The 13,815-nt window shown below is 40.7% G+C and overlaps 1 protein-coding gene across 1 annotated transcript in view; it reads right to left on the bottom strand.

The window, feature by feature from the left end:
* Window positions 1-13,815, bottom strand: part of PREX2 (phosphatidylinositol-3,4,5-trisphosphate dependent Rac exchange factor 2) — a 305,631-nt gene that overhangs the window by 114,786 nt on the left and 177,030 nt on the right. Inside the window, exons 26-27 of the mRNA XM_018058434.1 lie at window positions 4,259-4,438; window positions 394-488 (exon numbers count right to left, since the gene is read on the bottom strand). Coding sequence (XP_017913923.1) covers window positions 394-488; window positions 4,259-4,438 — 275 coding nt within the window. The remainder of the gene's footprint in view (window positions 1-393; window positions 489-4,258; window positions 4,439-13,815) is intronic.

Raw genomic sequence — 13,815 nt, forward strand, 5'->3', positions numbered from 1 at the left:
GCACACAATCAGCAATGTCTAATGTCAGTAAAATTTGTTTCCTGTATAGTAATGCTATCTACCCTTTATAACCTTCTTCCTATATTCTAAGTACTGTCTGAGGCACTATGGTATTCAATTATTTTTAAAATTTATTTGTTTAAACCCTTCATAGTACCACAGAAACATCATAAGACAGCATTTATTAACATAAAAATCAGTTTGTTCTTTCCATCTTTCAACAAATTCACTGTTTATAATGAGATTGGGAAACTGACTTTCTCAGGCATGTAACACAAAGACCATTGTGTGGCCACCAAGAATGGCTGTTCAAAGATAAAAATGTGTATGGATTAAACAAATTAATCCCAGAGGGCTGGCATCAAAGAGTTCATGCAGCTTCGCCAAACGCACCCGAGTCCATTTCATCGCTGTGAAAATATGAGCTGCACTGGCTGCTGCAGATGCTGGTGAAGGAGGCAACGGAATTCCTGTTGCTGTTGCAGTCACTGAAAATAATGAGGTATGTGTCACTGTCACAAAAGGACAAGCTTGGCAAAGCTTCCCTGTCACTTCTTATTGCATAAACATAATATGCTACTGTGATATTTGTTAATATGCTTTACAGAAATTGAAGAGAAAGGCAAGTTTGCTCAAATCACATTTTAGCTTAGTTTAAAAGAAAAAATTCCAAATTCAATCATATTTCAAATTTTCTTCTTATATAATCTAATCATGAATTAATTTTAAAATGCACAGTTATTGGTGTGGTTCAGTGGCTAAGACTCTGCACTCTTAATGCGGGGGGTCTGGGTTTGATCCCTGGTCAGGGAATTAGATTCCATATGCTGGAAATAAGAGCCAATGCAGCCAAATAAATAAATACTTAAAAAAATAAAAAAGTAAAATAAAATGCATAGTTAATTTACAGGAGCCAAACCAAACTTAAAATTTATCATGATAGTATATGCCTAACTACAGTTGATTTATTAAGAGAGACAAATCCTGTTTCATGATCTCTGCCTATGAATCTTTACTATTAACTTCAATTATAACTCATTAATTGCATTCTGAGCCCTTTCCCATCCCCTCAAGGAAGATGATGCCTTGTCTCCACTCCAGAGCCCAGCAAGGATGTCTCACCAAGTAAGTCCTGGATAATGATGAACGCCAAGGGAGAGAAAGTCGGAGATGTTTTTGTGTGAATATGGACACAAGACAGATTTCAGATTTCAGAAATAGTGCAGCAGACAAAATTCTCTTTGCCTTTCAGAATAGGTAAAAAGACTTATTTAACTTTAAATATACATTTAAGATTTCTCTTTTACTCTAGTGAGAACTTGAGAGCAATTTTAATTATCTGATAACTAAAAGTTGAGGTAAGAAAGTATTTTTAGATCTGTAATTTCCCACTGGAGAGAAACCACAGGTTCTTATTAAAGGGCATACCGGTCTCCTTAGAAGCTAAAAAGTAAATGAAATGGTAAAAGTGGTTAATCTGTTTTTTATATTATTAAATTTCTAGAAATAATTAACTCACACACTCATTAAAATCCTTTTCATATAGAAACTGGAAATGTAGAGTGGTTAATAAACTGTGAGCCAGGCCACCTGATTTCCTGGGTAAATTAGGTAACTCCTGTGAGTCTCAGCTTTCTTAGATGTAAAATGCAGTTAACATCAGAACTTGCTACAGAGGACTGTGGTAGGAATTACCTGAAATCATCCTGTTTTTCCCACGTGCCTGGTAAAAATAAGCTTTTTTTTCAACTTTTTATTTTGTATTGGGGCATTGTTGTTCACTCGCTAAGTCGTGTCTGACTGTTTGCAAACCCATGAACTGCAGCACACCACACTTTCCTGCCCTTCACTATCTCCCAGAGCTTGCTCAAACTCATGCCCATTGAGTCAGTGATGCCATCCAACCATCTCACCCTCTGTTGCCCTCTTCTCCTCCTGCCTTCAATCTTTCCTAGCATCAGGTTCTTTTCCAATGAGTTGGCTCTTCGATTCAGGTGGCCAAAGTACTGGAGCTTCAGCTTCGGCATCAGTTCTTCCATGGAATAGTCAGGGTTGATTTCCTTTAGGATTTACTGGTTTGATCTTCCTGCAGTCCAAAGGACTCCAAGAGCACCCACATTTCAAAAGCATCAATTCTTCAGTGCTCACCCTTCTTTATGGTTATAGTTTCAGGTGGACAGCAAAGGGACACAACCGTACATAAAAATATGTTTTAATGGAACCTATGAGTTTGTGCTAAATATCCCTGATGAAAAAACTTTGATTTAATAATAATTACTAAATAACTTTAGTTATTAAAGTTCATTGTAAAACACTGCATAATGAGTGAGTGAGAGAGTAATCATCTTCAGTTGATGTGAATAAAATGGAAGGTTCTGAAGCTGCACGCCCAGCACACATGACAGGTTACCACGGCCTCCCTGGGGTTCCAGGAGACACAAGGGCTCAAAGGAGAGAAAGCACTTTCAATTAATGAAGTTCACTGCAGGAGCCATCATGTGAACGTCGGGTAAGAAGATGGCAACAGAGTCTGGAGGGAGGGTGCTGTGGGGTGAATTGTATCCCCCTCCTCAAATTCATATGCTGAAGTCAGTGTACTCAGTGTACCTTCTTTGGAGGGAGGGTCGTTACAGAGGTAATCAAGTTAAAATGAGGTCATCAGTGGGGACATTAGTCCAATATGGGCTTCTCAGTGGCGCTAGTCATAATAACCTGCCTGCAAATGTAGGACACATAAGAGACATAGGCTTGATCCCTGGGTTGGGAATCCCCTGGAGGAGAGCATGGCAACCCACTCAGTATTCTTGCCTGGAGAATCCCATGGACAGAGGAGCCTGGCAGGCTACACTCCAGAGGGTCGCCAAGAGTCGGACACGACTGAAGCAACTTAGCAGGCATGCATGAATACTAGTCCAATATGACCAGTGTCTTGTAAGGAGAGGAAATGTGGACCCAGAGACACACTCGGAAGGAAAAGGATGTGAAGAGACAGAAGGAGAAGATAGCCAACTGCAAGCCAAGAAGCGAGACCTGGTACAGAGCCTTCCTTCACAGCCCTCAGAAAGCAACAACATTGCTGACACCTGCATTTAGACTTCCAGCTCTAGAACTCTGGGATAATAAAGTTCTGCCGTTCAAACCACCTGGTTCTTGGGACTTTGTTCCTGAGTCCTACCAAAATTGTATAGAATGCATGGCAGGGAAGAAAAAATGCACAAAGCTGGTCACAGAGGTGAAGGACTGAAATTTGTCCAATTAGCTTGAAACACAACGTAAGAGGAGAAACAAGACAAAAAGAGCCCCTGTTCACTCAGTAGTCCAATAATCAGATACAGCTGCTGCTGCTCAGTCACTAAGTGGTGTCTGACTCTGTGTGACCTCACGGATTATAGCCTGCCGGCTCCTTTGTCCACAGGGTTCTCCAGGCAAGAATATTGGAATGAGTTGCCATTTCCTCCTCCAGAGGATCTTACCAACCTAGGTATTGGACCAGTGCCTCCTGACTGGCAGGCAGATTCTTTACCATTGAGCCACCAGAAACAGATATCAGAAACAGATATTTCCCCCAAACTGTTAACACATGCACAATTTGCTTATTTTCCATACATGTTACACAATCCATAAGAGAATAACAAATCTCCTAAATTAGGCCCACTCAGCTGGAGAAAAAAATGGTTTTTCAAAATTTACACAGATTATAAAAGGGAAGAATGTGAAAGACTGTGATGTCTGAGGTTGGTTAAGAGCTGCAGTTATTTTATGGGAAGTCCCCTGGAAGGCAAGGAGACGAAACCGGTCATTCTTAAAGGAAATCAACCCTGAATATTCACTGGAAGGACTGAGGCTGAAGCTGGAAGCTCCAGTACTTTGGCCACCTTGATGCGAAGAACTGACTCAATGGTAAAGATCCTGATGCTGGGAAAGACTGAGGGCAGGAAGAGAAGGAGGTGACAGAGAATGAGATGGTTGAATGGTATCACTGATTCAATGGCCATGAAGTTGGGCAAACTCCAGTGTATGGCCATATCACCCTGAACATACCTGGTCTTGTCTGAAGTTGGGCAAATGGAGATGATGAGGGACATGGAGGCCTGGCATGCCTCAGTCCCTGGGGTTATGAAGAGTCAGACATGACTTGGCAACTGAACCACAACAAATAAAGGCAACAGTCGAAAAGTTTTTTCAAGACCTTTGTGGAAAACACAGAATCACCTTCAATTTGGCTGATGAGAGGAGTTTCAGGAATGAATGCAGTTACCTGTAAGAGTCTCTGTTGCTGATGGTGTCATGACCCGAGTCTTCCTGCTCATCTCCAGCCATGTTAAAACAGACACGTTTGCTGTTTCTCTCTCCCTTCTCATTGTCACTGTCTGTTGGGACTATGGACTCAGATGCCTTACGTTCTAATTTAGGAGAATACGTTATCGAAGACAGAAGGCTGCAATGGGATTTAAAAAAGAAAGGATAAGAGCACATTTTCACACAGGGGGCTACAAGTAACCACCTTGCTCATTAAATACATAGGCTTACAGACATTTCTAGAATGCTTCTTCTACATTTCCCCTGAAATTAATATCCTATTGCATATCACAGGGCTTCCCCGGTGGCTCAGTTGGTAAAGAATCCACCCACAATGCAGGAGACCTGGGTTCCATCCCTGGGTCAGGAAAATCCCCTGGAGGAGGGCACGGCAAGCCACTCCAGTATTCTTGCCTGGGAAATCCCATGGACAGAGCACCCTGGTGGGGCTGCAGTCCATGGGGACGCAAGAGTCGGATATGACTCAGCAGCTACACCGCCACTGCATTTAAAGCCTGTCATGCCAAGTTCCTCTCAGAGTAAGAGAAACAGCACACTACTTAGACGAGAACGTTGTATTCAAATCTAGGTTCTGCCATGGATTAGCTGTGTTATCCTAGCAAAACCAGGATAGTTCTCCTTGACATCTATGAAACATGGATATTGAGAAGTGTGTCCCACAGGGTTGCTGTGAGAATGAAATGCACATAACACAGTGCTGGTTCACCATGGGCACACCTCGCTCCCCAGCCACTGTCATCACCATGGAAAGATACCTGGGAAACTTTAAAGTGCTAGCCAAATATTAAAACAAACACTACATGGGCAAAATCTCCTCACTGACTTACCTTCAGACAATAAAAACCCATCTACCTCTCTCCCTCTGCTTTGGGTTTCCTCCAGGCTTTCTCTGTTTGGTAGAGAGAATGTCTTGTGGGCAAACCCTTCTCATGCTCGTGTAAACAGAAGCCCTGCCATTGTGACCCAAAGATGCTAAATACAGTCACATATAAGATGAGGACAGGAGGCAGCAGGGGCTGCTGGCCCAAGGGCATCCACAATCCACTCATCATCAAACAGTCGTGAATCTTCCCAAAGGAAAAGCTCTTCCACTGGAATTTTCAAGCTGAAACACACTATCAGACTCTGAATTAGCATTAAATTAGATTTGGACTCTGAGTTGTGGCTCAGCAGTAAAGAATCTGCCTGGCAATGAAGGAGATTCAGGTTCGATCCCTGGGTTGGGAAGATCACCTGGAGAAGGAAAAGGCAACCCACTCCAGTATTCTTGTCTGGAGAATCCCATGGACGGAGGAGCCTGGTGGGCTGCAGTCTAAGGGGTCACAAAGAGTCGGACACGACTCAGCAAAGAAATAACAACATAACTGATTCCGCCAGGCTAAACTCGAATGTTCAGCAAACTGTCTAACTCAAAATGACACAATAATGGCATTAGTCCTTACTATCAAACGATGTGCTGTAAAATTTGCAAAACAAATTAAACCATAACTGAACAAAGGACCCAGACATGGTTTCTGCAGCCAGCAATCATCTTTTCTTTTGCCAAATACCAGTGACATGCTGTTCTAACCAACAGTACATTTGCACGTTATCTTGACACCCATTTTTCTGTAGCAATGTCATATTTATTTTAGTTCAAGATCATGAAAAGATCTTACACTTCTTATTTATATCCCATAATGTCAAGCCCAATGCTGTGCACTGAGCAAATATTTATTAAGTGATTTCACTAGTGAATTAATTACACTTATGTACCATGCACTGTCCTTGGGGCTGTGAATACAGCATTTTATGAAACAAACAAAGCTCCCTGACTTCCTGAAGCTTAAATTATACTGGGAAGAAACAAACAATAACCAAATAAGCTGTATAGTATATAGTGTGTGGACAATGATGCTGAGTCACTCAGCCGTGTCCCACTCTTTGGGACCTCATGGACTGTAGCCCACTAGGCACCTCTGTCCATGGAATTTTCCAGGCAAGAATACTGGAGTGGGTTCCCATTTCCTCCACCAGGGGATCTTCCCGACACAGGGACTGAACCTGCATCTCCTGCATTGGTAAGCAGATTCTTAACCACTGTACCACCTGGAAAGCCCATATAGAATATCACATGGCTACAAACAGGAAAGGGAAAATTAAAAATTTAAAAAAAAAGGAAGGAAGCTGGGGCTGCAACTTCAAATAGTCTCATCATGAGATGGTATCTAAATAATATTTTGGCATTTTATAGATTTTAGACGCTTGGGAGAATGAGGAAGTTGTATTAGATTGCTCAGGGCTCTGTGAAGCTATGAATTATTTTAAAGACATTTTTCTATTTGGAAAGATACTTTCATGTCTCGTAAGACAGATTGCACACCTCTTCACTCCCTCCACCTCAAAGGTTAAAGCATTAGATTAACTCTAATTACCCAAACTGCACACTGCCAGACAGATGAACCCTGAATACCAAGAGGGAAGAGATGACAGAGTTTTCATTCTTCAAGGAGTCCTCTGTGATTTAAACATCTTTTAAATGAGAAGTAATGGGTCTCAGTATAAACACTTTTTTCAAAGCTCTGCAAATTATGTTCACATATTTGCTTTCCATTTTAAACAGCTGTAGTCTTGATTGTACTGATCCTGTAGGAACACTTGTTAGGCTAACAAACACAGTGATAGAAAAACAGTGTTTTTGACACTGAGTTTTGTTTTGTATTTTTTTTTTAAATTTCTAGATTCTTAAAAGCAATAATAGAGGTCAAAGCTGTGTGTTGGAGAAGACTCTTGAGAGTCCCTTGGACTGCAAGAAGATCCAACTAGTCCATTCTAAAGGAGATCAGCCCTGGGATTTCTTTGGAAGGAATGATGCTAAAGCTGAAACTCCAGTACTTTGGCCACCTCATGTGAAGAGTTGACTCATTGGAAAAGACTCTGATGCTGGGAGGAATTGAGGGCAGGAGGAGAAGGGACAACAGAGGATGAGATGGCTAGATGGCATCACCGACTCAATGGACATGAGATTGACTGAACTCCGGGAGTTGATGATGGACAGGGAGGCCTGGCATGCTGCGATTCATGGGGTCACAAAGTGCCAGACACGACGGAGCAACTGAACTGAACTGAAAGCTCAACATTTATGCTCACAGATATATTTTCCTTTACTTTTGCTCCTATACAGTGTTGAGCTCTCTGACAGCTTATAGGTCCATTGATTCTGAATGAACATCCTGAGCTGAGCATCATTTCTGGTTAATCTGCACCTAATGCTCCTGATGCATAAAGAGATTTCTATGTGGTAGATTGCACCTAGGGCTTCCCAGGTGGTATGAGTGGGAAAAATCCTCCTACCAAGGCAGGAGACATAAGAGACACAGGTTTGATCTCTGGGTTGGGAAGATTCCCCTGGAGGAGGGCATGGCAATCCATTCCAGTATTCTGGCCTGGAAAATTCCATGGACAGAGAAACCTGGCAGGCTACAGTCCATGGGGCTGCAAAAAAGACCGACATGACTGAAGCGACTTAGCGTGTGCATGCACATACACACACACACACACACACACACACACACACACACACACACACACAGGCAAGAAGGCACCATCTCTCCACAGACTGGCCACCAGCCTAATACTTGAGTGCCTGGAAGGTCAGGCATGCTGGCTTTAGAAGCAGGGCTGCCCAGGCAGAGGTGCATCATGTTCTGGGATCAGAAAGAGGCTAATGCAACAGGAGCTCAGGGAAATAAGTTTTTTTTTTTTTTTTTTTTTTCCGGGGCGAGGGTGGGGACAAATCATGTTGGGATGTGCAGGCCACAGTAACACATTTCCTATTCTTCTACTTGCACTTCAGTGTCATTAAGTGGTTTTAAGCAAACAGCAAAATCTACCTGTACAGATTCCTCTGGCATCTGCCTAATGTAGAATGTACCAGATGGAGAGACACAGCTGGAAAGTTCTATACTGAGTACTAGGGATGGGATGATGGTTACCCAGGGTAAGGTGATGGGGTAGATAGGTTCTCAGGTACAACTGACAGAACCTGATAAGGTGCTGGAGGTGAAGCAAAAGGAAAGAAATGAATCACAGAGGATACCTAGACTCTGGCTTCACAAATGGAAGGGATGGAGAATACTTACCTGAGAAGGGGGACAACCTTGATAAGGGAGGGGTCAAAGTAGATTTAAACAGGTCAAAGTAGATACGAGGTTCAGAAACAAATTTAAGTTTGAGGAGTCTGTGATACAGCCCAGTGTTTCATAACTCAACTCACAGACAGACTGTGAGAAGAAATCATTATGTAAGCATATAACTTCCCTATATCAGGCTTCCCTGATAGTTTAGTTGGTAAAGAATCCTCCTGCAATGCAGAAGATCTAGGTTTGATCCCTGGATTGGGAAAGATCCCCTGAAGAAGGGAAACATTACTCACTCCAGTATTCTGGCCTGGAGAATTCCATGGACTATACTGTACATGGGATCGCAAAGAGTCGGACACGACTAAGCAGATTTCACTTCACTTAATCATATAACTGTGACCAGTGAGCTAACACACATTAGCTTTTATGAAACTGTCCCTACTTTTTTACATTAACCAGCAAAATGCTTGGGAAAACCTAAAAGATAATTCAATCACTAGCCTTGACATTCCTATCTGTAATCTCCAGGTCGCTGCTAATGCTGCTGCTGCTGCTGCTAAGTCGCTTCAGTCGTGTCCGACTCTGTGCGACCCCAGAGACGCTAACTGTCCTAAATAATGTGTTTTGTTCATCACTCATCTACGGGGCCCCAGACACTTGGAAAATGAAGTCTGTTCTCAAATTTTGTATCTTCACCAGCCCTCAATACTCTTTGTGCATTTTCTTCCTGTAAGAATACAAAAAGTCTGAATTTTAAAATCCTGTTAAATATTTGTACTCTCCATGAAATATTTTTCCCTTTACTTATGTCTAGTACCTAAGTGTCATTAACTGGAAAATAGCCCATTAAAGGGCAAAAGTACTTATTGAGAGAGTCAATTCCTAGGCAGACTGATAAGAAGTCCAGGGTCCCCAAGGAGGAGAAAGGGGTCTGGGGCTCTCGATGTGGAGATAGGGGTCTGGAATTCTCAAGGAGGAGAAAAGGACAAACTTTTTTTTCCTCTACATTCCTTAGTCTTAGTCAATTACACAACTCAGTTTAAACTCTGTACTAGGGATTATACAACAACAATGTATCTGGCTGCAGGACAGTTTCTCCTTCCTGAAAACCTTCTGACTAATCCTGATATCTTAGAATGTATTATGGGAGTGGTCTGGAGGATCCTTCTGCTGTTAAATTCTAATTTTGTTATCCTAAAATGTAAATTGTGGGAGTGGGTCTGGTAAAATTTTCACAAACTTGAGACATTCTTTTGATTCATTGTAATAACTAATTAAAAGGTATACAACTCCATTGCTAACACTAGCAAGGGGGGCAATCTTTCTGCCCCTTTCTGATGTCTGTGTCAGAAGCTTTCTCTAGCTCTTTTATACTGTAATAAAACTTTACTACACAAAAGCTCTGAGCAATCAAGCCTTGTCTCTGGCCCCAGATTGAATTCTTCTCTTCCGGAGGCCAAGAATTCCAGCATCTTTCATGGTTCAGCAACAACTTTCATTAGCTTCCCAAAATAGAACAGGAATCACCAAGTCTTGATGAAATTCATAACATCTCCTTACTTCCTGTTACTAGACAGCAAATCTGTCTTTAGTTCTATCTTTGGATCTGAACAAGGTAGGAGGATTTAGAGGAATGCCTACACGTCATGTCAAAAGACATGTTCCCAACAGACAGGAAAACCAAACTTCATGATTAGACAGGCTCAGCACCAGGTCCTTTCACAGGAATGAATGACTTTTAGAAAGGCGAGCAGTGAGATGCTTCGAGGTTTTAATTCTCTTAAAAACTTGGCAGAGCATCCGAGATCTGCTTCTTCACTCTGCAGAGAATAATTTCTACATGGTGAGAAAATTGTTTGGTAACTATCTTTTTAAATGATTTGTCAAGCTCCACTGCAGCACCTCTGAATGACGCAATGGGGGACTCCAGGCACTTGGATGACCGAATTATTTTAAAGTGATTAGGTTACACACTGAATTATGGTGAAACATATTTATATTTAGAATTAAATCATATGGTGCACATAAACAAGACCAAGGAAGTTGCTCATATCACTGGCTCATTTCACTTCACTTTCCTAGTAAATATGCACAGTTGGTGAAGGCTTTCAGAATAACAAGTAAAAACAGGTAAACATTTTAGGTAGTTTGGCTAATAAAAATAGCTTAACTCTCTTTCAGAAATTAGTGCTTTAAATATATAAGCATTTTAAACCAAGTACAGGAAGCCCCTTAGCTCTAACCATTTTCTTGAAAGTATATTTACTTTAGCTGAACTTGTAAAAAAGAGTCAATAAATTAACAAAGACAGACAAAGTCTGGACAACTGCCAAGAAGTGCTGGGTAGTCAGTGCATTAGAAATCCAGTCTACAAGGCAGCGTTCACTCAGGTATATCAATAATCCTACCATTGACAAAGAACTCCTCTGAAAAGGAGGAGTAATAAGTCTTGGTTTAACTGGAAGTGTGGGATTGGTCCAGATGCTCTCTTAAAATCCCTTTGAGATCTCAGGTACATGAATGCTACTATCTATTGCCTCATTAATAAAAAGCCTTCCTCCCGAACTTTCTAAATACTTCAGGGGAAAAAAAGAGACTGGCTTCTAAAATAGAGTATAACATATATATTAATAATAAAATCAATTTATTAAGAAAAAATATAACATCCTAAAATATTAACTTCTCTGTCACACTGTCATTCTAAAACAATTCCAAATATCATATAATTGCTTAAAAATAACACCCTGTTCTCTCGGTGATCTCAAGCTGTTTAACTTGTCTATAACTGTCGTGGTCACAATATACCAAGTGATGAAAGTGATTTTAAAAACTAGTGTATTCGACAAAGGAAAACAGAATTTCATTTCTAAATTAATTCATAAAAATGTCAGAAAGCAATAGCACAATAAATAGTAACTATCAACATATAATTTTAGGACCTCCCTGGTGGTCCAGTGGTTAAGAATCCACCTGCCAATGCAGAGGACACAGGTTTGATCCCTGGTCTCAGAAGATTCCACTTGTGGCAAAACAACTGAGCCTGTGCCCTAGAGCCTGTGCTCCACAATAAGAGAGTAACTCTGCTCACCTTGCCACAACTAGAGAAAGCCTACACACACAGCAATGAAGATGGAGCACAGCCAAAAATAAATAATTTAAATTTTTTTTAAAATAAATTAAGAGATAATCTTAGAAATATGATGCATCTAATATGGTGATTTTCATCTCTAAATTTCAAAGATGTGTAAAGCAAGATAAAGTGTCAGTTAAAATTTCATTAGTCTAATTACAGCAGAGCCTTAGAGTAAGTTTTAAATATTTTAAGTCAAATGTGAATTATCCATGGAAGTAGGGAAGATGTATGTGAACTAAATAATACACATTTGATACTAATCTAAATCTGCAACTCCATAGAGAGTACAATAAAAAGAGGAAAACGGTCCTGATAGAGTTTTCAGACTCTATCCATTAGGATATATTCAACAATTTCAGGCTCCTAAATGATAAGCAAGCATGTCAAGCACTAGGCTGATTGTTCTTTGTATTCATTTTTATAATTTTCACCATAAATCAACAACTTGTTATTATTCACTCCATTCTGTACACGAGGAAGTGAACTCGTAATGTCCTGTATAGACTAGATGCGATCATAATCACACCCATGACATAGCCAACCTTCCTATAGAGTTCAGGCAGTTCTCCAACCATCAAATTCTGGAATGAGAATCAGAGTTGACCTCTTTGGAAGAATATTATTCAACTCCTTCCTCTTCTCTGTTCTTAATTTTTAAAAAAAATTCTAAATTACTGGCACAGAGATTTGGATAATTCCTCAGTAAACCAATAAGTCAATCAGAAGAGAAAAACAGGTGTTGGTCATTCCTAGGGCTACAGACTTTTGTTTTTACTCATTTAACATGTTAAAGATTCAGTATATTTTACATTTTTCCATAACATCTATCGAGTGCCTATCCACCAAATATTGTGTTCTTGTCTATAACAGATACAAGCAATTCCCTATACACAGTTCGTACTCTTCCAGTCATATTGTTCAATTGAACATTTGCACATTGAAACTCAGTGTTTTCTGTATGGAAGAATTTTATTCTCCTCTCTGGTACTAAGTTCAGTTCAGTGGCTCAGTCATGCCAACTCTTTGCGATCCCATGGACTGTAGCACACCAGGCCTCCCTGTCCACCACCAACTCCCGGAGCTTACTCAAACTCATGTCCATTGAGTGATGCCATCCAACCATATCATCCTCAGTCGTCCCCTTCTCCTCCCACCTTCAACCTTTCCCAGCATCAGGGTCTTTTCTAGTGAGTCAGTTTTTCATATCAGCTGGCCAAAGTATTGGAGTTTCAGCTTCAACATCAGTCCTTCCAATGAATATTCAGGACTGATTCCTTTAGGATGGACTGGTTGGACTTCTTTGCAGTCCAAGGGACTCTCAAGAGTCTTCTCCAACACCACAGTTCAAAAGCATCAATTCTTGGGCCCTCACCTTTCTTTACAGTCCAACTCTCACATCCATATATGACTACTGGAGAAACCATAGCTTTGACGGAATGGACCTTTGTTGGCAAAGTAATATCTCTGGCTTTTTAATATGCTGTCTAGGTTGATCATAGCTTTTCTCCCAAAGAGCAAGTATCTTTTCATTTCATGGCTGCATTCACCATCTGCAGTGATTTTGGAGCCCCCCAAAATAAAGTCTCTCACTGTTTCCATTGTTTCCCCATCTATTTGCTATGAAGTGATTGGACCAGATGCCATGATTTAAGTTTTCTGAATGTTGAGTTTTTTTTTTAATGTATTTATTTTAATTGGAAGCTAATTACAACATTGTAGTGGTTTTTGCCCTACGTAGACATGAGTCAGCCATGGGTGTACGTGTGTCCCCCAACCTGAATCCCCCTCCCGCCTCCCTCCCCATCCCATCCCTCAGGGTTGTCCCAGTGTACTGGCTTTGAGTGCCCTGTTTCATGCATCAAATTTGGACTGGTGACCTATTTCACATATGGTAATACACATATCTCAATGCTGTTCTCTCAAATCATCCCACCCTCGCCTTCTCCCACAGAGTCCAAAAATCGATTCTTTATATCTGCATCTCTTTTGCTGTCTCACATATAGGGTCATCGTTACCATCTTTCTAAATTCCATACATATGCATTAATATACTGTATCAGTGTTTTTCTTTTTGACTTACTTTCATTCTTATAATAGGCTCCAGTTTCATCCACCTTTTTAGAACTGATTCAAATGCATTCTTTTTAATATGAGTAATATTCCATTGTGTATATGTACCACAGCATTCTTATCCATTCGTCTGCTGATGGACATCTAGGCTGCTTCCATGTTCTAGATATT

The sequence above is a fragment of the Capra hircus genome, chromosome 14, assembly GCF_001704415.2.
Source record: "Capra hircus breed San Clemente chromosome 14, ASM170441v1, whole genome shotgun sequence".
Classification (NCBI taxonomy): domain Eukaryota; kingdom Metazoa; phylum Chordata; class Mammalia; order Artiodactyla; family Bovidae; genus Capra; species Capra hircus.